Source organism: Olea europaea, chromosome 12 (assembly GCF_002742605.1).
Source record: "Olea europaea var. sylvestris chromosome 12, O_europaea_v1, whole genome shotgun sequence".
In the NCBI taxonomy this organism is placed as follows: Eukaryota; Viridiplantae; Streptophyta; class Magnoliopsida; order Lamiales; family Oleaceae; genus Olea; species Olea europaea.
Genome location: NC_036248.1, coordinates 15,929,095 through 15,953,238, shown reverse-complemented (window position 1 = coordinate 15,953,238; position 24,144 = coordinate 15,929,095). Strand labels below are relative to the sequence as shown.

General features: G+C 32.0%; 2 protein-coding genes across 2 annotated transcripts; both read left to right on the top strand.

Moving 5' to 3' along the window:
- Positions 1-328: 328 nt before the first annotated feature.
- On the top strand, positions 329-4,625 carry LOC111405863 (outer envelope protein 61-like). Its single transcript, XM_023034936.1, has 8 exons — positions 329-406; positions 808-885; positions 990-1,060; positions 1,255-1,304; positions 1,453-1,645; positions 2,281-2,977; positions 3,668-3,811; positions 4,036-4,625. The coding sequence occupies exons 1-8, from the start codon at positions 347-349 to the stop codon at positions 4,180-4,182; spliced, it is 1,440 nt and encodes a 479-aa protein (XP_022890704.1). The 5' UTR covers positions 329-346; the 3' UTR covers positions 4,183-4,625.
- A 14,222-nt stretch (positions 4,626-18,847) lies between these two features.
- Positions 18,848-20,640, top strand: LOC111405862 (protein FAF-like, chloroplastic). The gene has a single exon (XM_023034935.1). The coding sequence runs from the start codon at positions 19,267-19,269 to the stop codon at positions 20,575-20,577; it is 1,311 nt and encodes a 436-aa protein (XP_022890703.1). The 5' UTR covers positions 18,848-19,266; the 3' UTR covers positions 20,578-20,640.
- The last annotated feature ends 3,504 nt before the right edge of the window (positions 20,641-24,144 follow it).

Below are 24,144 nucleotides of genomic sequence, written 5' to 3'. Positions count from 1 at the left end.
ATTTTTTTTGTGGAAGAGCCCTAAAGCCCTCTTTGAATCCTAATTTCCGCCCGGATTTTCCCTCGTTACTTGGAGCTCTAATTATTATTTTTGCTGATAAAATTAAGAGATTTCAGGAATAATTTAGAAAATGTTTAACGGAATGATGGATCCGGAGTTAATTAGAATGGCTCAGGACCAGATGAGTCGCATGTCACCCGATGATCTGGCTAGGATTCAACAGCAGGTACTTATTCTTTGGAGATCGATTATTTTATACATTATTATGGTGGATTTTACTGGGGAATTTTGTAGTCTGAAAAAATTGTTCGCAATTGCTTTGGTCCTGTTGGCGTGCTCTCTTAATATGATGTCATGTTTCTTGAAAACCAGGCAGTATGATGAGTGTATCAGGGAAGGCACGGAGGTATCAATAACCTATTTCTCTCAGTCAAGTCATTGTGTGTCAATTCAATAGGTCGTACAACTCCTTTTTTTGGTTGCTCATTTGCTTTATAGGTGCTTTGGAGGTGCAATTATTTTTAGTAAAATTTTTATTACAGCAATCAGGCACAAGTTTCTATATAAAATTGGTAATACTGCTGGAGAAAAGATTTTCTAGGACTAGGGTCAGCAAGTATTAAATCTTTAATAAATGTTTATTCTTCCAATTGAGGGTATCACTAACCTTTTAGCGAAAGCTTGTTGTCCATGAATGCTCTAATATTAATATATATTCAAAATACTTGTCTGTGTTTTTTATGCGAAATCATGGTTATCATAGTCAATACAGAATAAAATTGAAAACAATAACTTTTGGATCTGCAGGTTTTGGCATACGATGCAAAGAGTGTCAAAGCCCTTTACCGAAGGGGTCAAGCATATAAGGAATTGAGGCAATTCGAAGTAAGTATCTGTTAAAATTATTTCATGTTGTTTCTTTTGCTTTCAAATGCTATGTCCATTTTATATTTTATTTGCTTGTCATACTAACTTTGAGTATATGCCAGGATGCAGTGTTTGACTTGAGTAAAGCTCATGAAGTTTCTCCTGAAGATGAAACTATTGCAGATATCTTAAGGTACTGAATTTTCAGTTAGTAAACTTGGTATTTTTGTGCTCTGTGTGTGTGTGTGACTGAAAACCGGTCCTTTCTTCTTTCTTTCCTCCCATTGTTGATTGTCCATTTATAGAATATGTTTGGCCTATGTTTTCCCCAAACTTTCAAGATCTGCTCACCAAATTCAAAGCCTGAGTCGTCTACTTCTGTGACAGGGGTGCAAAGGAAAGATTAAGTGAACAAGGCAGTGAGCGTCCTTCAAAAGGTCTTCTCATTTACCTTTTTTCTAGTATTTTTATATTTTTATGTTCTTTACAACATTGAATTCCATAATTTGTATATTTTTATATATCCACTGCATTGCCAATGTCTTGCAATGTTATTTTAGTTATTTTTGTTCTTTTCCTGTATAGGATTGGTTATTGAAGAAATAACTGAAGAAGAAACTGTGTCTTGCAACAAACATGAAAGTTCAAAATCAGAAAATTTTACACCACCAAAAGAAACAAGTCAATGCTCGAGAAGTCCAACTAAAAACCTTAGGGAGCCTCTATCGATGAATTCTGAGTATTTGAAAGCGCTAAAAGATGATCCCGAATCTATCGGGTTTGTCCTTATGTTCTCGTTCTAGATTTTTTTTTTTTCATATACATATGTCCTCTATATTTCTGAAAATAATTGGACAATAGGATTCGAATTTTATGAGATGTATACATTTCAATGTTTGGATTTGTTTGGATGTATTTGATTAAATCTGTAATATGGCCAGCTTGAAATCTTCTAAGATGTCCGTGTCATCATGCAGAAGACCTTTTAGGCGTTTCAATCTTTATCTCTAGCAGTTAATTATCACGTTGATCTTTTTTAAGATAATTCATTTATGTTCAATACTGAATTAATTGTACATCTTATCTTCTACTATTAAAGTTCCTTCTTTAATAGAAGGGTGCTAATTTAGGTGACTTTTATTCCTAGCATATGTAATACGTAAGCTGTTGTACATGTAATACGTAAGCTGTTGTACGTGATACATGATTTCTGTGATCATACTGTTAATAATTTAAATCTCATGCTTTGTTTGGAGTTGTGATCTCGGCTGTACTAGTACTTGCTCGTTCTTTCTGTCATTCTTATTTCTTGTCCGATTCCTGAGCTAATTATGTGCCATATTCAACTCAGTCCTACATGAGTCTCTGCGTATGCACTGCAGTTAAAACTCTTTTGCTTCAATGTCCATGCAGATCCTTCCAAAACTTTATTTCTCGAGCCGAACCAGAAACCTTATCTACTATAAATGGTGGGAGAGTTGATGGTATATCTCCTGATATGGTAAAGGCTGCTTCAAAAATTATTGGCAACATGTCCCCCGAAGAACTTCAAAGAATGTTTCAAATGACTTCCTCCTTCCAAGGGGAAAACCCAATGACCAGCTTTAGCACTGGATCAGTTCCACCAGACATGACACCTGACATGCTTAAGACTGCTAGTGAAATGATGGGTAAGATGCCACCAGAAGAACTTCAAAAGATGTTTAAAATGGCCTCCTCTTTGAAAGGTAAAGAGGTGGGATCATCAACATCATCTCTACATTCTAGTTCTGGGTCAGTTCCACCGAATGTGACGCCTGACATGCTTAAGATGGCAACTGATATGATGAGTAAGATGTCAGCAGATGAACGTCAAAAAATGTTTGAAAATGCGTCGTCTTTGAGAGGGACAGATTCGGCATCGACATCGGCATTTAAACCTAATGGATTCAGGCCAGATGATAATTCTGAAACTAGAGAAGATTTCAGAGCAAATGGTGATCAAGTTGGTGAAAGTAGTTTTTCTCAAAGTTTGCATTCAAGAAGTGCTCCTCAATCAAGCTTGTCAAGTTCGGATACTGATCTGCAGGAACAAATGAAAAATCAAATGAAAGATCCAGCTATGCGAAAGGTTTTCAGCTCGACTCTTTGTCACATATTATTTCTTATGTTTTTTTATTGATTTTGATCGTTCTCAAGCTTCCTTAGATTTCTTTGTTTGTCTTTTATAAATCTTTTGTTTAAAGACAAGGTAAAGAATTATGTGATTTTTGTTATATGATTTCTATGGAGATCACGCGACATTTGAGAAGCATGAATATCACTTTTGCCGAGTAGTAGAATGACTTATATGGCTGTTAATTCCTTTTTCCATTTAATCGGATTTTCAGTCAGTCCAATTTTGAAGAAACCTTCACGTAATTTAATCCAGAACATGTTTTCATTTAGCCTTGGGGAATGATATTGACATCCATGAAGAATGAAAGAAACAAGAAGCTTAATCTTTCTTGTTATCGCTTCCTTGCTTCAGCTAGTTTTTAATTGTTTAAAGTCAAACTAACACTCAGAATCAATCCTAGGGATGGGTCCGATTATGTAAGTTACTGTTGTTTATTTTGTCTTCTTTTTTCTTCTTGTTGGGTTCTAAAAGCCAAGGGGTGTAAAATGAGACTCCTGATACATTTGGGATAGGTCATATGTGGAGATGAAACTTGGACGTCAGCTGCACATACCTTTTTCGCTTTCAAAATAAATTCTTTCCTTGACGCACATGTATGACATTCTGTTACTAAGAATATTTGTTCTGTTTCTGAATTGGCAGATGTTCACATCAATGGTTAAAAATATGAGCCCCGAAATGATGGCAAACATGAGCGAACAATTTGGATTCAAGCTTTCGCGGGAGGATGCAGAAAAAGCTCAACAAGCCATGTCATCTTTGTCACCTGATGCGTTGGATACAATGGTACAAAAACTAAAAAAATAAAACTTTTTCAACTTTAACAACCAAAAAATTATTTGTATTAAATCTTATTTACTTATAAGTAAACTTTTTAAGCATATCCCACTGCTCTAAATATGTTTATTTGCTCTCCCCCAGCCATTGGTGGTCCTCTACCTACTGCTCCATTTGTAGATTTATCGTCAAAAAACATTTTCCTTAAATAATGTGAACTTAAATTGTTGCAGATGAAATGGGCAGATAAAATTCAACGTGGTGTAGAAGGTGCTCGGAAGACAAAAAATTTGCTTCTCGGAAGATCTGGGATGATTTTGGCAGTAGTTATGCTCCTTTTGGCATTCATCCTTCACTGGTTTGGCTTCATCGGTAAGTAGATGAGACCTTTTCTGTATCACACTGACATTATTAAGCTGATCCCAGGCACAAGCCTTCTTGTTTAAACACATCTAGTGGGGGCGGTGGGGGGGATGTTACAAGAAAGAAAGTGCAGGTTGGAAGGTCAGTGAACTATATTTAGAGGTATATCAGCAAAACAACCCGGCAACTGTTTTTGCTTATTAGCATTTACAGTTAAGTGTTTTGTTTCAGCGGATAGTTGTATGTTCATTGTGAAATAAGATTACTTAATTTAGTGCGGAAGAAATTTCGCAAGTGAGAGCTTGCTCTACTTGTATCATTAGGTAATCATGCATCTTTAAGATGCTGTAATGTAGATTCTGAATGGTGAATCCTCCCAGCAGTTGGATCAATTTATATTCTTATTTTTTGAATTGTGATTAAATATTTCTGTAATAAGATGATGTTCTGTTTTGTTGTTTCTTTCTTTTGTCCCAGTATGAACCGGTTCACATTGGTTCTGACCATAGTGCTAAGCCTAGCATGGCCTGTCTTCGAAGGTCGACCAACCAATGATTGATTTGGCCTTTCAATTAATTACTCCTAAGTCCAATCTTTTGAGTTTGTCCAATGTAAGAGGCGCTCAAGAAGTTAGTTTAATTTCTAACAAACATAAAGAAAATATGGAAAGTGGTACTTCTTACATTTTTTGGGTATTCTGAGTAAATACATTTAATTAAAAATAAATGTTGATGCTTCAAATCGTATAATATATGCTTCCTAATCCAATTTGAGACAAGTAGCTGTATCATATAATCTTGAATTTTAGATCTATAACTCTCTACTCAATGTCATAATCGGTCGAGATTTAATGTTTGTGAGATTTTCACCCTTGTGCGAGATTCTTGAGGGCTATTGTGGTGTAATTTAAATTTGGTACTATTTTGAGATGAATAATGCCATTTAGCATTAGTAATATTAGAGCATTAGTTTAGGTTATTGCATTTTATATGATAAATTAAATGAGTCATGCGGTTTTGCATTTAAATGAATTTATCATTTACCCTGTTTGAGCCCCATTACATTAGGGGGCGTTTGGAAGACGTTTTTATGTAAAAATGTATTTTTGAATAGTAAATTGATGGAAAATGTGTGGTTGAGAAATAAGAAATTTTTATTTATTTATGCGTAATATTATTTTAATAAAAAATGTGTGGTTGAAATGAAGAGAGAGAAAAATGCATTTTGAAAAAAATGTGTACCAAACGGGGCCTAAATTCCATTACATTTCATTTTTCTCTCCTATTTTCAACCACACAATTTTTTATAAAATAATATTACACGTAAATAAAAAAAATTTCATTCTTTTTCAGCCACTCATTTTAAAAAAAAAAAAATACTATTTTATCCATTAATTTTTTCACGTAATGGGGGTCAAATAGGGGAAATAATATGTAATTGCTATTTAGATTGGTGATTAATATTGATGGTTAACAATATTGTTTTGAGATTGTGCTAGGGGATTTCAAAGAATGTTTAATGAGACGTGCACCTTTTGAATGACGAATAATTATATTTTTCACCTTATTCTTCTTGATTCCCATAACGTTGGCATCGCACAAGCTTTATTTATGCCCTTCCTATGGGTACACAAATGTTCTAAAAATAGTATTCAAACTAGTGGTTTACGCTTTTACACATTTTTTATACTCGTTTTTGGAAAGACGGTTAGTCATTTCAGAATCCATTAAGAACAAAACAAAGAAAAGTACCAATCAATTTGTCGGACAGCAATACCACAGTACATGGCGGCGTACAATTATAAATGGCACATATTCGAGTATTTTTGAAGAATATATTTTGTATAAAGTAAAAAAAAAAATAAAAAAAATTGGAGAATTTATGATAAAAAAAGTAAAAAATAATTTCCAATTTACGTGCAAGATTATTTTATGTGAAGAACGTGTTATTTAAAATGAGTTTTAAAAAATGGACTCAAACATTTGCATAGTTTTTCGATCAAGAACATGTTAGCTTGGGATTTTAGAAAAATAATGAGAGGTTGAGTTCTTGCTTGATAAGGTTTTTTATTTGCTAAAAAGTCAATCGAACATGTTCAAATTTTATTTTTATCCATACATTTTATTGAACCCACAAAATTTATCCACTTTTTCATCATACATTTCATGGATGTCGTCAACTTTTTATCAAAATCTCAGAATCTATGCTTGTTTGTTCTTGTCGTCTACTTCTCGGACTCGTGTAGTCCTAAAGTAAAATATTATTAAAATTTCAAGTCCAACTAAGGAAAATATATTAACAAAATTCCCACATATTATTGAAAAAAAAAAGTAGCTTACTTATTTCTGAAAAAGAGATAAGACGTTCAATTTTGTTCTGGAAAAAGATTCTGATATTTAAGTATTGTCATTATCTATCTATAAAAATTGTGAACATATAAAGTATTTGAATTAAATAAATAAATTCATATGTGCATAAAGGCACCGTTTCAAATAGAACGTATTGGCTACTAGAACACAAGATACCTAAATAAATCACAATACCAACTTAAGCTTTTTCGAATGTTTAATAAAAATTTCATCGACGATATGCCTACCTCTGATTTTAGTGTACAGAACATTTGTTTCATTATTAATTAATTATTATTGATGTTGGCCGGCTAATCATCCAAATACGGTGGTCGATCAGATAGAGAGAGTTATAATAGAATCATGTCACAATGATATAATAATTGATATAATGATTGTAATGTCACATAATACTTCATTATTAGACTGTTTTAAATACACTCAACTTTTTTATCATATCGCATCTTGCCAAATCATATTATGTCATTCTATCTCTTAACCTCTTTCTGTCAAAGTGACATAAACCCTTAAAATATGGTCAATGAGATGCATCGAACAACTTAGTGACTAGATTGAACATAACGAGTTGGCACCATTTGGCACCTTGCCACATCATCATGAGCGTCACTTGAAGTCATAACTAAGCACAATTCCCTCGAAATTGTTCATTCGCAGCACAATTCAAACACAACTGCCCTAAAACTATCCATCTAGGAAGGGTAGAAAATACAAACCACCAATCAGAAAAACCTATCACCACCGTGTACCGCCACCTAAAACAATACAAAGAATTTTCTTTATGAGATACATATGTGGGATTATTATCGACTTGTTAGTTTATACTCTATTATTTTCTTATTTTTCTTGATATCTTATTTGTCCAAAAATAAAAAATAAAAAATAGAAGTTGAATGATGACTAGAATATTTATCCCATAAAGAAATAGGCAATAATTTTTTGTGAATATATTTTATTGTTTTTAAACCAATGAATTCCGAATGGATTCTTTGTTTATGTGACAATAGATTATGCAATGAGTGCCCAATAATGGTAAAGATCCTGTTATGAGATGAGAATTGTCCCAAAAAAGCTTCATAAAGCAGTACCCTTTTTCCTTTTGTTTTTGGGACCTTCGTTTCCCTATGATTTTAGGCTTTAACCATCCTACCACGACCCACAATTAAAAAAAATATATATGTTTTTCACTTGAATAATTGACAATTTTTTTCTTGCAATGTTACATGATGTCCACTTTCTGATTTCTCCTAATATTTTGTTTAACGTGTTTTCTTATATATCAATAATTTGTAATTTATTAAATGCAATTATTATAAAGCAAGAATAGAAAGCACGTATTTTAAAAACTTAAAATAGAGAATCTATTTGGGCTCATTTTTAAGTATTGACTCTCATTCTCTCAAAGATAGGAATCCTATTGTATTTAAAGAGCTAGTTTCTTCAAAATGCTCTTCGAGATCATTACTAGTCTATATAGCACTGATGCGAGTTAAATGGTAAGATTAATTACAAATGTGGATATAAATCCACTTTATTGATCTTATCATTTAATAACATTTTACATCGTGTCATCTCTATTCATTTAATGTCCTTGTTTGCAGGGCAAAAATATTTTTCGATATTTTTATTAAAATAATATTAGACAAAGAAAATCTACGTCAACAAGTGCACTTGATAACAATTCAACACAAATTAAGGAAATGCCGATTCAAGTTAATTAGAACATGTAACCTCTTGCTTAAAAGAGTAATTCGATTTTAGCAAAATAGATCCGAAAGAGAGAGGTTACAAGAATGAGAGATAAACATGTAACACTTGAGTAGTTGTAACTGTGAACGATTTAAATAAATAATATTTTAAATAGAAGTAACTGTAGAAGAATTTGTATCTTTTTGCTTTCTGGGTTCAACTTGTCTGTAATGTGCATTCCAAGTGTTCGAATTTGAAATGGTAGTCAAAGAACAGCTCTATGATTATAGACTTTTTATTGTCTATGTTTCTTTTGCATGCCAAAGTGTGTAGTGTGTACATTTCATTTCGTTTATATATAGCTTTGTTTGGTCCTTGTAGCCTTTTGTGTTTCCCTTTTTTCTCTTCTTTCAGTGGAAGGTCAGAATAGTATTTTTACATGATTATTTTTCTGTGTGTCCAAAATATCATTTTAGCTCGATACTTGGAATTTACTTCTAACATCTCACTATTAAGCAAAACAATTTTGTTACATGCACAGAAATTATATACAAATAGGTGGCAATAGATGCATATGTTCAAATCAATGGAGCGTGCATCTGTCAACGAAGTTGTATAAAATCATATATACTAGTAGGTTAATTGTAAGCAGAATATGTCGACTATGGACACTCTTGGTTATAAGAAGACGCAAAAGGCCATTTTTCTTATCTAGACCAACACCTGAGCGAAGGATATTACTAGAGAGACGGGGGATCTTCGGTGAAGGAGATGGTGATTTTCTTTTTTTCTTTTTTTCATATATACAATAATCGTTTGTTTTGTTAAACGAGAAGGCAAATACATGTTTTCTACTAATTTAAGACGACCTCAAGATGATTTCTATTAAAAGTTATAAAAATCAACCTAAAATAAAAGGTTAAAGTTTCGAGAAAAAATTAAGCACTCATTTCCCATTGTCTTAATCGTCGAGGACCAGGCAAGCAAATTACCTTTCGTTAAATGACAATAAATTTTAACGTTGTAAGAAAATGTTTAAAATACCAAATACATGTTTTCTACTAATTTAAGACGACCTCAAGATGATTTCTATTAAAAGTTATAAAAATCAACCTAAAATAAAAGGTTAAAGTTTCGAGAAAAAATTAAGCACTCATTTCCCATTGTCTTAATCGTCGAGGACCAGGCAAGCAAATTACCTTTCGTTAAATGACAATAAATTTTAACGTTGTAAGAAAATGTTTAAAATACATAGTAATTTCTCTTTTGTTCAAATCTTATTTTCTATTTTGATATATCTCTGATTCATGTGCATGTGTATCTTTCACCTCTATCCTCATCCCCATCTCCCTCATTTTTTCCCCTGCTCGCAATTCTAATGTTTATTTAAAAACATTTGAAAATAAATTAAGAAAACGCGTCACAATCAATTTTTTTTTTTTTTTAAAGAATGACTATTTAAATATTTCTAAAAATATTATTTTTAGATTAAACACACTAAAAATATACTTTATCTATAGAAATTAATAAACAACCAGCAATTATTATCAACTTCCCTCGGAAAACGGAAAACCTCATATAGTTCAGAATATATTTCTCATGAAAAAATTATGGATTTCAATGCATTGAAACTTTACCTTACTTTCTGAAAAACTAAATTTATTATTATAAAAAATGTAAATTTGAAAAGTGTACGTTTACAAATTATAGATAAAATTTAACTTTAATCACTAGGTTGTCGATCCAGCACTGGATAGAAGAGGGAAAATGCTCATTTTAGAATAAGTGGTTCAAACCAGGTTTGAAATGTTGACACGAGGAATTTCAATCCTCTATACCAACGAAATGTATTCTCCATTAAAATTTACATTGGACGTAGGCAATATCCGAATATATTCAATATGTAACACAAAAAAGAAAACAGAATTGATTTGTTCTGATTGTCTATAAATAAGAAACTGGACCTTCTTCTTAAAGCATTCTTTCTTACTCGTCATGTAAAAGAGAAGATATAAACCAAATCAAATTGGTGGGATCAACCAATTTGCATGACTCACCTAACTCTATGGTGGTCCTTGTCCCAAAAAAGTAAGCTATTAGTCATTCTACCAATTGGGATTTGATCGATATAAATAGGAATTTAACGGTTCATATTCCTTTCAAACTTTAGACAATGTGCATAAGATAATTTATTTTGATGATTGATCAGAACAAATTTCAAATCTTGTCGAAACCTTACAAAATGTCCATTAGACGAGTGCGACGCCTGATTTTAAAATAAGCACAAAAATGTCGCAGTCCCTAAACTACGTGAATATTATAACGTAGGGCAGATATAATTTGTAAGCTTATGGGAGAAGTTGCTTTTTTTGGTAAATATAATAAAAGAAATAATATTGAAACCAAGCTAGGGTTTCTCCTATTAGATAGATAGGCCGCTATTGTCCATTTGACTGTCATTCTCAGTGCAAAGTGGGAATCACAAACCGAAGCAAAGCTGGCAGAACCATATGCTCTCTTTCCATAACCTCTGGTTATGTTTTTTTCTTAAAATTTTATTTCCATAAATATTAACCTATGGCTATGGATATAGACGAGAGTATTAAGACGGCACGAAATCACGAAACTTATCATTTAGGCAAGTTGGATGATGATAACACTGGTTGACAATATTGATATGTCAAAAAATTGTTGGCTGAAAAAACCGACAGTTTTTAAATTCTCCAATGACAACATGTCATATTGTCAAAATATTGTTGGTTGAAAAAATCGATAGTTTTCGAACTGCCAAATGACAACATATCACGTGGCATGTTGTCAGCTTTTAAGACGGCATGAAATACGAACTTATCATCTAGGCATGTTGGACAATGATAACATTGTTTGACAATGTTGATGTGTCCAAAAATTATTAATTGAAAACATCGACAGTTTTCAAATTGTCTAATAACAACATGCCACGTAGCATTGATTGACAATGTTGATGTGTCAAAAAATTATTGGCTGAAAAAAATCAATAGTTTTCAAATTGTCTAATGACAACATGTCATGTGGCATGTTGTCAACTAACATTGTATTGGCATGTTATCAACAAACATTGTATACCAAGCATGATTGATAAGAATATATTATGTTCGATGCAAATCGCATTGATTGGATTTAAGGACATCTCCAATACAACGTCAAAATTACATAAATTTTGGTATGAAAAGGATGTTTCAAATGACTTCAAATTTTCAAACATAATTAAATTAGTGAACACCGTCAGTTTATTTGGTGTAATATGTATACAGTTTTAATTATTTCTCGATTTATCCTTCATTTTTATAATATAAAAAATTTAATTTTTATTATGTCTTTCTAAATTTTTTATTACTTAATATTTATTTTAAGTAGTATTTTTATTAATATTTACAATAAAGTGTAATCAAATAATAAATAATAATTATTGAAATATTAAAATAAAATTACTCATTAAAATTTAAAAGTTACCAATTTAATAATTATAAATCAATAAAATTTAGCACTTCATCAACATAAATATTGAAAACTAATATTAAAATTAAAATGCAAAATAAACAAAGACAATAATTTAATGTTCTGGTATCCTTCAAGACCATCAAAATTGACAGAAAAGACTTGAGATATTTGGTCCAGCTATTTTTGCATTATTAGTGTTTGTTCATTTCGGGTTCGTCATGAAATTCAAATATTTGAGTCAATTTTTAATCGTTCTGATATTTTGCTAAGACCAATTGTTGACTCATTTCGAGCTTGAAGCATTTGAATTTTGTAAATTTGGTGCCTACCATCGCTTTCATTTTTGTAAATTTCAATGAAACGTCAATTGGATTACAATTAAGGATGAACATGATGTCAATGCACCAATTGAAGATTGGACGAAAAACTAACTCCAAAAGTTGAGGTGATTTAGATGAAAAATAGATTATTTCAAAAATTTCTTACTCAAAATATACAAATCAAGGATAAATATGCTATTTATGAGAATTAAATGACAGAATTAGTTGGTCTTTATGTTCGTTTTGTACAAATTTTTATTTTATATGTAATTTTTTAATATTTTGATGTTAAATTTAAAAAATTTTAATTGTGACATAAAGTGTAATGCTGCTTCTTCTTCCCCCCCCCCCCCCCCCTTTTTCCAATTTATTACAAATGCAACATTTTCAGTTAATTAAATATAATTTTTAATTTAATAATTTTAGTAGTGATAGATACGTAATTAAATTATTATTTTTAAATAAATTAGTTGTTGAGACTAAAAAATAAAGAAAGAGATGTAATATTTTATTTGTATAACACTTGGTGTAATGAGTTCGAGATGACTGAGTAAGATGATGAGAAAGTGGATTAAATATCCAAATGATCTTTGAGTTTTGCACAATACATTTCATTGGCCTTTAAATTTTAAAAGTTTTTTGGATGGTCGCATAACTTATCAAATCGTTATTCCATTGGCCATAAAACTTTTAAATTTTTAGGATAATCATCGAACATATAAAATTATCATCTCATTTATCGCTCAAACTCGCTACGTGACAAATAGAAATGTTGACATGAAATACTATTGTCGTCAGTGATAATGAATGAACCAAAAAATGCATTTATAAAAAGGATAATTCTTATTGTACATTATGGACTACATAAGGGTGTCCATAATGGACATCCGGTGGCCCCCTATTGGAGGGGGTGACGGTGGGCCAGGCTCCCCCTCCAATAGAGGGCTGCCAGGTGTCCATTATGGACACCCTTATGTAGCCCATAATGTACTTGTAACATCCTCCTTATAAAAAATACAATTACTAAAAAAGTCATGAAAATACAAATGAACAAAAGAAAATATGCAAAAGTTAAAATCCAATCGTCTGTTTTGTAAGTTCTCTTAATAGATGGAAGTACATTATTGGCCTTTTTTGTCAATTAACGATAATAATATGTCATGTCAGTGTTTTTCTTGCCACAAAAGCGAGCCTGTTAAATATTTTAATGGTGAAATATTAAATGATCCATTCAATAACCATACAATAAGTTCAGTGATCATCTGGAAATCCTTTAAAGTTTAATGACCAATGTGACATTTGATAAGTTTGGTGATCGTCTGAAATTTTTTTAAAGTTTAATGGTCAATTCAAAAATGATTTGACAAGTATGGTGACCAATAAATAAATAATTAATTAAAGTTCAATGGTCAATGAAAATTATAATGCAAATTTCAATGGCCATTTAATTTTTTAACCCTGTGAAAATTGCACCATAATTGACAAAATGAATTGGAGATGATCTAAGAAAATTTATAAACACTATTTTCTTTTGCAATTTTTTCAAATGACGGTCGAGTTTTCACCACAATTAGCTAACTCACAATGTAATCAATAATAAGTTAATGGCTCATTTAGATATTCATGTATGATAGAATCCTTTCCTCTATATAACAGTATTGTTTTTATGAGCCTGTTTGGGAGTTATTTTGAGAATTGATTTTTTGACCGTTACGAGAAAAGTGAGATTCACATGTGAGAGAATAAGTCAAATACGACGACTAAAATAGTAAAATAATGATAAAAAAATCAATTTTTTTGGGGAAAAAATCACTCTCAAACAGGCTCTATATATTATTTGTTATAAAATTTGAAATTCTTTGACAACGTTTTTTTTTTTTTTAATTATTATCAAATTTTGATAAGTTGATGAAATGTCCAATTAAAATTTAATTATTTACTTTGACCTCAACTTTTCAAGATTTTTCAATCAAGTAAATATTTCAAATTTCACAATTGTAATCATCGACCACATGCCATTGGATGGATGGAAGCCTATGTATAAGTAACACGTGTCATCTAAAAACTAAAAGAAAAAATAAATAGATATTTATGGACCTATGGTACATCGAAACGTTTAATAAAAAATTCCCCCGTTAGTAATTTATTCTTATTCTTATAGAAAATGAATCAAATTCTTGCTAAGAGCCTATGGTTAGAATCCAATTACCTCACTAGTCAACAACTTTTGACTTGATTTGTACCGCAATTAGTATAGTAATAATAGTTAAAAAATAATACAATCAACCCACTATCTAGAGAATAAAGTTAATTAGTCATGGTTAAAAAGGGAAAAGGAGAAGACGGAATGGGATGACGACAAATGATTGTGTGTTTTTTATTTTAATTTTTCAAACTGTCCAATCGAGATGAGATATGTGTCACCCCTATTTTTCACCCTAAATGTGTAATAGCATCGCTATCTAGATATTTATAATAATGATTTCATAACATTAAACCCATAATTATTTATTTAATTAGTTATTAATGACATCATATTTTATCCTCAATCCATAGATTATTATAAACATGCTAGAGTCCGCTCAGAATGTTTATCATTTGACCAAATACATTTTTTATATATATATTTACTAATTATTTATGTAATTAGAATCTCGTTGATCCAATAGTTGAGTGAGTTGACTTCTAAAAGAGAATATAGTCTTTTTATCGCGAGTTTTCAAAATGCACTCAATTTTTTTAATTTTAAAGCTCAATGTTCTCCACATAAACACTCCACCATTTAGAATATTAGGAATACTTTAGTATTTCTTAATTAAAATTATAATTAATAATTAGTTTTTAATAATTACTTGTGAGCAAAACTATGCTGCTTATTATACACGTAAGCATGTAAAAAGAAATTGGGGGTATGAATCAAGATTAAAACAAACACTGATTTGTTATTTGATTTCTCATTTATAATTCGTCCAAAATTCATAATATTACGGAGATTCAAAACTTTGAAGAGTACACAGATACTATGTAAGGATCAACTTCACAAACTTTTGTCAATACGTCTCGTCTTATACTTGACCATCAAAACTTTGGGAACTTTCTCCTGATATATGTATAACACAAGAAGATGTGATCCTAATAAATGCATTATTCCATATGTACATAATTGCACTGTTGGTCCCCAATTTATTGTATCAATAGCAAATTCATTCTTGACTTTAAAATAGAGCATGTTTCATCGCGGATATTTCATTATAGTTGTAACAGTTTCAAATCAAATTCCGACGTGTCTTGCTCATTTTCAACCAAATTGAATGAGGATTTGCTTTCCAATTTGGAATAATATTAAAAATTTCGAAGTGATGCATAGTTCTATAAAGATCTCATGACAATTCGATAAAGAATCGAACAATTATAGTCATTATACACTGATTTTGATACAAAGAAATCTTCTTTGAGAAATAATTTCGATCTAAAAGTTAGAAATCAGCTTATAGTGGATCTGGCAAATAAGTAAATGGATATTAAATGGGGGCGAGTCGAGCGGAGATTGGGCGAGGCTTGCTAGGTGAGCCTGCTCGCTCAATGAAAGTGTGGCTTGACTCGCCCCACAAGTTCACCTCTTGATGGGGCTCGTGAGCCACTCATGACTCGTCATATATTTTTTTTCTTTTTATTAAAATTGCATATCTCTTAGTTCGTCAAGTCGACTCGTGAGTCATTAATGAACCAACGAGCTTGAGAGCGAGCAATTCGTATTGCCAAATCTTTGCTTGATTCGCTTCCATGGCTCATCTTGGCCGAGCCAATGAGAGGTTTGCTCTTCCTAAAGTTCATTCCAATTAACACCTCTATGATTAGTTGAAGTCGTTCTCATAGGGAAATTGTTAATTATGATTTTTTTTTCTTTGCCACCAAATTATAGTGGCCTGATTCAATTGCTTCCTCCTTAAGCCATTTTCATCCAATCACTCTGGTTTTGCTTTACATAATTGAGAACTTCTTAGAAGAAATAGTGATTTTAGCCTTATCTTATTTGCCGCGACCTCTCGCTTTCACCATTATTTTTCCTACAAAATATCATTTTTTTTTCAAGACATTCGCTGCATTAATTTTGACTTTCTATAACGCACAAAATTACATCATGCAACTTTTGTAAGAAATTGATTGTAAAGTTATTGTTAGTTCACTGCACTAACAATAATTTTAAAAATCAACTATACCCACAAAGAATTCTTGATCAAGTGAATTAATATAAGATAATTTTATATTCATATTAAAAAAATTCTCCCGAAAAGGTAAATAAAAATTTAATTGTATTCAAAATTTTAAATTTTAAGGCCGTAAAATTGATACTTCAAATTCAATAATATACAAAACCATCCATTTTCTCTTTCATTGAAAATGATATTTACATCTAGTTTTTCCATGACCAAATCAAACTGGTCGTTAAAAACTATTTTCAACGACTAAATTATAAGTTTGGCCGTAAAAAATAGATTATAAATACTTTAATATTAAATTAGATGAAAATATCTTATAACGACCAGATTTTTATGACCACATTAAAATTGATTGTTGTGACCGGGGGCCAAATAAAAAATTTCCACCAAAATATTTATTAATATTCAACGACAACATAATCGGTTGTCAGAAACACAAATAATATAGTAAATATTCAACGACCACAATATCTGGTTGTTAATATAGAAAAACAATAGCTAATATTATCTCATTGTTGGAACTAAAGGAAAATTCGACATTCAATGACTATTTCGGTAGTAGTCGTTAAAGGTGACATTCAACGGCCGATGATTTGTAGTCATTGAAAGTTCATGATGACCTGGTTACCAACTCTAATACGGCGTCAAAATAGTTTTCGACATTCAACGACTAGTACTACGTAGTCGTTAAAGGTGACATCCAATGACCGATTATGTTTTGACAACCTAGTTAACAACTTTAATTTGACGCCAAAATAGTTTTTGACATTTAACGACTATACAGTTGGTCGTTAAAAATAACTATGCAGTGAAAAAACTGTTTTAATTAATTGTAAGCATAAAATTTATTGTCAAAAGTATTAAAAAACTTTCAAACCGACTATGTGCCCGTAACTACGTATTTTGGGTGCTTTAAATAAAATAAAAAATAAAAAAGACGGTTGCTTTGGATCCACCCTGGGCACAGGGGAAACATAGAAGAAATCTTAATAGCATAATTAATGTTTATCTAATACATGTTTAAATCATTTTCCCAGTATATTTATACTATTCTAATAGATAACATATCATCACGACTTTTAATTTATTTAGTTAACTACTTTAATTATTCATGTTTCAGCTATGCTGAAATGCCCAAGGAAGAGAGGAACAAAATTTCTCACCATTCCGTGGCTCTTGCTTTGGTAAAATCCCATTTTACAGAGGCTATACATACTTTATCGGGTAACTTATAATTCTTTCCTGCTTATTTTTTTCTTCCTCTTCAATTGGAAAGGTTATTTCAAATGGTACAAGGATAGAGAATGACGGGTTACTTGATGGAAAACGATTTTCATGTTCGGTTCAAAGAGCACTTTTTTCGTTGAGAATTCCTTGTTCCACAAGTACAGGAAGCCTGAGTCGAACTCGACGTTTATGGAAGCATGGCCCTGAGTGCAACTTCCAAAATCATTTGGGATCTAAGTTTTTTATATCGAGAACACCAATGATTGAACTGGGTGTAATTTTTTGTTTAAGTCATGATATTTGATATAATTTAGTTGGGGATATTTTAAATGATTGAATGTTCAAGAAACTTTTAGTTCTCGTTGATATTATTTATAATTGCTTTCATTCACTTCTTATAATTTCTTATGGTTGTGGGTAAGATTTATTTGTAGTATGATGTCAATGTGTAAGTTACAGATTTTAACGAATAAAATAGTTATTACAACAACTAAATGAATGGTTGCTGAAAAAAGAATTGATTATAAGTAAAAACCTTTTACGACAAGTTATTTAGTTGTTAGAATAATACATTTAATGACCAAATATATTTTTAGTCGTTGAATATATTCGCCAACTGCTTTTGATAAAAAAAATTAATTTAACCGCTCTCGAACATGAACTGTTTCCACTTTTTTTTCAAGTTTAAAAATCAACTTGCCACTAAAAAAATGTATTAAAAACCAATCTTGCAATTTTCCCTATATTTAGAGATTGGTGAGAGAGATGTGAAAATGAGCTCACCTTTGATAAAGATTTTTGATATTATAAGCTAAATCTCAAGAAATATGTGGTTAAAAGATGAATAAAATAAAATATATGGTAAAAAACGAAGTTTGATCAGTTAAAAATTTGGGGGGAAAAAAAATTTACCAACCAAGAGCTGAATTTCATTTTCATCAGGAGGGAAGGAAATAAAAAAATAAAAAAAAAATTAGTAATATTAATAGCTGCAATAGGAAACAAATGAAAAGGAAGTCCAGTGGTGCAAAAGACAGGAATGAGATTATCTCACGCCTTATTGGCAGCCACAGTGTGGGAGTTTGATTCCTGAGACATGAAATTGAACTCCTTGTAGGCGCAGTGTACAGGCAGTTCTTGTTCACTGGCCTGTTAGGATACATCCCGCGATTTACCTCCCTCACAAAGTTTTAAGGGCGGAGCGATTGAGACTTTCAAAGTTAGGGTTCAACCTTTTTTTTTTTAAAAAGTGAAAAGGGTCTTTTCATGGTGGAGAATAAGAAGGGTCCCACTCTCATGGACGCAATTCCCACAGCCTTTTTGGGCTACTACAAATACCCCCCAACATTCCACTCTTTTTATTTGTAACAAGCATCCAAATTCACAGCCTCACTTTTATATCCTCAAATATCATCTTCATATATATCATCCATTTCTTCTTAGCTTGCAACTGTCATCCACATCCATTGGATGCACTTGTTTGCTGATAAACAAAATCTTGCTTTGTAACTTGAGATTTTGTTTGCTTGTCTTTTCTTTTTTTTGATATTTCTATAATTTGGTGCAGACGAAAAACTGTTTGCATCTTCTCCCGTTTATTGAAAGAGCATTGGATAGTGTCAAGTTTAGTTATACTTAATTCCTCTCACCAATCACATTTCTAGTACATAGAAGGCGGCGGATCCTCTTGCGTACGTGAAAAGGTGTGAGATCAACTCGTACTCAAAAACCGGTGAAAGGACAGAATCCCGGGAAGGAAGAAATTCAAGAAAGGACCTTAACCTTTAAAGGTTGACGAGATGGCACCAATTAAGGGCATTGAGAAACTAGGTATAGTCGCCATTCTTGATTCTGATATTAAACCAGTAGCCTCCTTAAGAAGAACACTTTCAGCTGATATGTCTTCAAAGAAATGGCTGTCACAAAATGGGCTTTTCTCTATGAAAAAGATTGCATCATCTGAAGGACTAGTGATCAACGGTGCTGATTCATCTTCTTCGTCTGAAATTGAAGAAGAATATGATGAAAATATGCCAGGACAAGATGAAATTTGGAGGTCAATTCAATTACAGAAAGAGAAGCAGAATAATCAGACAGATCAAAATCCATCAAGATTAGATTCTTGGGGTTCAATTCTATCTCAAAAGAATTATCAAGATTCATCCAAGGAGTCTCCACCACCTTACGTTCATCCTCTCGTGAAAAGATCAGCCAGCAGCTTGAGCCAGAAAAGTCTTGAAATTTGTACTGAAAATCTTGGATCAGAAACTGGCTCGGAGGAGTTCTCCTCGGGCCCGGGCCCTGACCCTCCTCAAACAGAAAATTACTGCCAAGAAAAAGTGTCCAAATCCTTCGGAGATATTAATGGTGTCAAGTACAAAACAGTGTCACCTCGGCCACTTCCCCCTCCAATTTCTTCCATTGGCGGTGGCGATGGAAATTCACTTCGTATGCACTGCCACCGCCAAAATGGGAGGTTAATTCTTGAAGCCGTGTCTGTTCCTTCAGAAAACTGCTTCCGGGCTAGCCGCAATGAAGGCCGCCTTCTCCTCACTTTGATCAACCCACCCACTTTTCTGGCTGCAGCCACGGTGGAGGAGGTGGCGTCACCGGCACCGGCAGATGTGGAGGTGGAGGTTCAGTCTGTGATTGAGCAGAATCCAAATCCAGCAGGTTGGATTTTAAGTGTGGATAAAGCAGGATTAATGGTGAATAACTTCAATGGACTAAGAAACAAGATGAGTCCAACATGGGCTAACAAATTCAACAAAACTGTGAAGTTAATGGAGGTTGGGGAGGAACTGCCACTTCCACCACTACTACCACCCAGAGTAGCTCGCCTTATTTCCCCGCCACCTCCGCCGCCGCATCCACTACCAGCCGTTGTCGCCTCCTATAATGCCTACGAATACTTCTGGCGGAACAAGACAAGCTTCATCACTACTTCACAATGCATTCCCCTCAAAAACAAGAAGAAGATTTCCCATTCCAGTGGTGAAAAAACGTATGAACACCAAGATTTGGTGCTCATTAGCCCTTCGTTGAAGGGATGCAAAGAGCAAAGGAAGTCTCTATTAATTTGGGAGCCATACTGCATTGCCACCTCCTAATGATCAAAATTTCTCAAATCCCAGCTTTTAATTATTCAATTATAATCATTTCTAAGTTTGTCACTCTTTCTTCTGTCGAATAGAATTGTGTTTCCGAATAAACATAAGAGTGTTTATGTGATTCGATGACTATAAAAAAAAAATTTAATAATAATAATAATAAATAAATATTAAAAAAATCATTAATTGTTATTGTATACTGTTTAAAAATACTTCTCAAATGTAAATAATCACTAGAACACAAAAATTTTTGTCTACAGTTTTTTTGAAGAATGTGTGGTAAAAAAATAAAAAAAGAATTGAAATGAAGTGTAATATCATTTTATTGAAAAATATGTAATTAACAAAAAAAGAAAAAAATGGATTATAATTTTAACGGGCAAACTGGGGTTAAATACCTCCTGAACAAGCACAAATGTGACGCCCAAAGTTTGACTTGGTGCCTTGTTCAGTGTCTGTGTCATAATGAATTGGCCTTTTCGTTTTCAACTTTTGCAATGGTAACCTATGGGCAAATTTTGTTGGTCGTTTGTGGTCCACTCGATCTTAAATCTTGGGAACATCATGATCAATCCTTGATATGATCGGTGTCCTTAGTTTAAGATTTATGAATATAATTGATATTTATAATTCTTTTCTTATGAGAAATTGATATTTATAATTCAATATACTATGTTTAATTAATATTTAAAAAGGCTAATCGAGTATTGACTTATTTTTTTATTGTAAAGATGATGAGTCTCGAAGTACTTTAGGGACTTGTTTGATAGAATTTAGGCTTTGTTTGTGGCCCTTTAATTTCAAAAATTGGAGTATGAAATAGTAATTAAAGTTGAAATATGTGGTTAAAAAAGAAGGAATTTTTTTTTATTTATGTGCAATATTATTTTAATGAAAAATATGTGGTTGAAAATGAGTACTGTAGAAAAAATAATGTGGTAAAATATGAGAAAATGATTGACAAACAAGGGCTTATTTGGGAATAATGAGTTACTGAATAGTATTTTTTTAAGAATGTGCGGTTAAAAAGTAAGGAAACTTTATTGATTTATGTGTAGAATATTTTATTATATGAATGTATTGTGAAGAATGATCCCATAGCAAAAAATTTAAATTTTTAAAGGATAACAAACATGAGCTTAATGTAAGCCTAGTCACAACCATTTAATTAAAAAGCATTTGTATAGAAAAAAATAGGAGTATATATTGTCATTGAATATAAAACTAAGTGCTTGTTTGGTACAGATTTCAAGTTAATTAAAATCAATTTTTTGACCATTATTTCACTATTTCAATAATCATTTTTAAATTCTTCTCTCATAGATAGAATTTACTTTATTTCTAATGATCAAAAAATCAATTATCAAAATTCCTACAAAACGAGCGATAATACACAGCAAATTATTTGTTTTTTAACATATCATGAATGAAAAGTACAAGTAGAACACTAGATTTATGCTTGAAAGCACCTTTACAACATCCAAAAACTCATATGCTCCAAAGAAAAAAAAAGGCATGATCTAAACCACCATCATCTTCAAGAAATTCCATATGAACAAATCGGTTAAACAAAAAACAAAAAATATCTCGAGCAATACTATTTGTAATTGAAATGTAGCAAATCATATAAAAATACTCATTCTCGCATTTCTACAAGGAAAATCATTAATTAATCTTTTGTAATCAATTTTTTTCTGGCAAATCATGTTCAATATATATTAAAACAAGCACATTTGATCTGTCTCGTGACATGGTTTACTGCAAATAAGATTTCAATAACTTGTTTAGCAAATTCAACTGCAATCGGTATTGTAAATATTATTCTATAAACAATAAATACATTTCGAAAATAATCAAATATTTTTCACGTGAGTCAATATATTAAGAATTCTCTTTATTCTTCTGGTAAAAGATTTCACAAAACCTTTAGCTCTTGAAACACATCTTAGCCATCAACATCATAAAAATTTCCACGTTTTGGAATAATCACACGATGTTTTCAAATTAGCATCATCCAATAAATTTTAACTTCTCGAAAGAAAATAGAAACTAAATTTTTTTTTTCTATATGTAGTGAATTCATCAAACATCCTCTCTAGCGATCCAATTGCTTAATCTACTATATAAAGGAAATAACTGGTTCTAAATAATCTTCCGGTGATCGTGTCCCCTCCACGGTGGAATTTTCATCAAAATGCAAATTATACGTTTTACCAGAAACTTGTGTCCAATTTTCATTTCAATAGCAATTTCTTTAGCAAAATTTATGACATCAATGAATCCAATTTTCCCTTATTTTTTAAGGAAGGCAACCAATGGATCGTTTCACTTCCTCGATAGCAATATCAATAAGCATAGTATTAGATTGCAAGTGTTTGCTAGTTAAGTTAACAACATACAATATCCCATACCATATAATCATAGCTTCTAGCAAAATTCAAAAATTCGACACTTCACATCATTGATCATTGTCATTTTCAATTAAAGCATGTTCACAACAAATAAAACACTAAAAAATGATTACAAACAGTCGTTTGGGCACGAGGGAGAGCAGAAACAGCTTCTTATCTTCAAAGGTTATTGGTCATTACATTGTACAAACACAAATTACACAGAAAAACCTCTATTATACACGAACAAATAAGACGAGTATGATTCTATCTCACCAACCTTGTATACGAACTTCAAGTCCTCTTACAAGTTACAACGCAAATAACAATAATGCACCTACCGAATGGACGAAAAATATATAAAGATGGAAGAAACGAAGCCTACCCACACAAAGGAAGAACTGACACTGTATCTTCCACCTGTTGTGGATCATGTACAGCTTTTGGAAATCCTGAACTGCTTTCAGCACAACAAATGTAGTCTACAACTAGCCGCCTGCAACATGTTCAAACTCTTCGACTTTATCTTTATCTTCTGAAGGCACTCCAGTGAGACAAAGAGAATAACTTATCTCTGCAGAATCCTCAACATGGAATCATGCTATGTACAGATCACTGGAAATTTCCTAGTGTTAGCATGAGCCTGGAGTACGGTAAAGCAATCTGGGAGCAAAATCTAAATCCAAGCAAGAGAACCTCTATCATTAGTCACTTGAGGACGGCCCCTAGTTGGTGTAGGCGGTCTGTTAGCATTGAGCTCCTAGTTTCACAATACAAACAAAGATCAACATCAGCACAAGAGGACACGAAGTTGATTGGAAGGAAATTGCATCATTGGCCCAAGTACTGTCCCAGTACTAAGTTGGTCCCCAACCTTGCAATACAGCCCTTGTTTGATCCCCATTCTTTGGTAAAAATGCATTTTTCAACAGTATTGTGATATCATTTCAACCACACATTTTTCAATAAAATAATATTACACACATATCTAAAACTTTTTCTTATTTTTTAACCGCACATTTCACATCAATACGCTATTCAAAAATTCATTCTATACCCCAAAATGGGGCTCAAACAAGGGCACAGTTGTGCAATAGGTCCCGATATAATATAAAAAGGATCAAAGGCTTCCAAATCTTTTAAATCGTTAAGTGGCCCTGATGGAAACATTTCAAAT

Coding starts and splice junctions, on each gene's coding strand:
- LOC111405863 (XM_023034936.1), top strand. CDS start 347: ATGATGTCATGTTTCTTGAAAACCAGGCAGTATGATGAGTGTATCAGG. Junction 1,305..1,452: donor CAGTGAGCGTCCTTCAAAAG/GTCTTCTCATTT, acceptor TTTCCTGTATAG/GATTGGTTATTGAAGAAATA. Junction 1,646..2,280: donor GATGATCCCGAATCTATCGG/GTTTGTCCTTAT, acceptor ATGTCCATGCAG/ATCCTTCCAAAACTTTATTT.
- LOC111405862 (XM_023034935.1), top strand. CDS start 19,267: ATGGCACCAATTAAGGGCATTGAGAAACTAGGTATAGTCGCCATTCTT.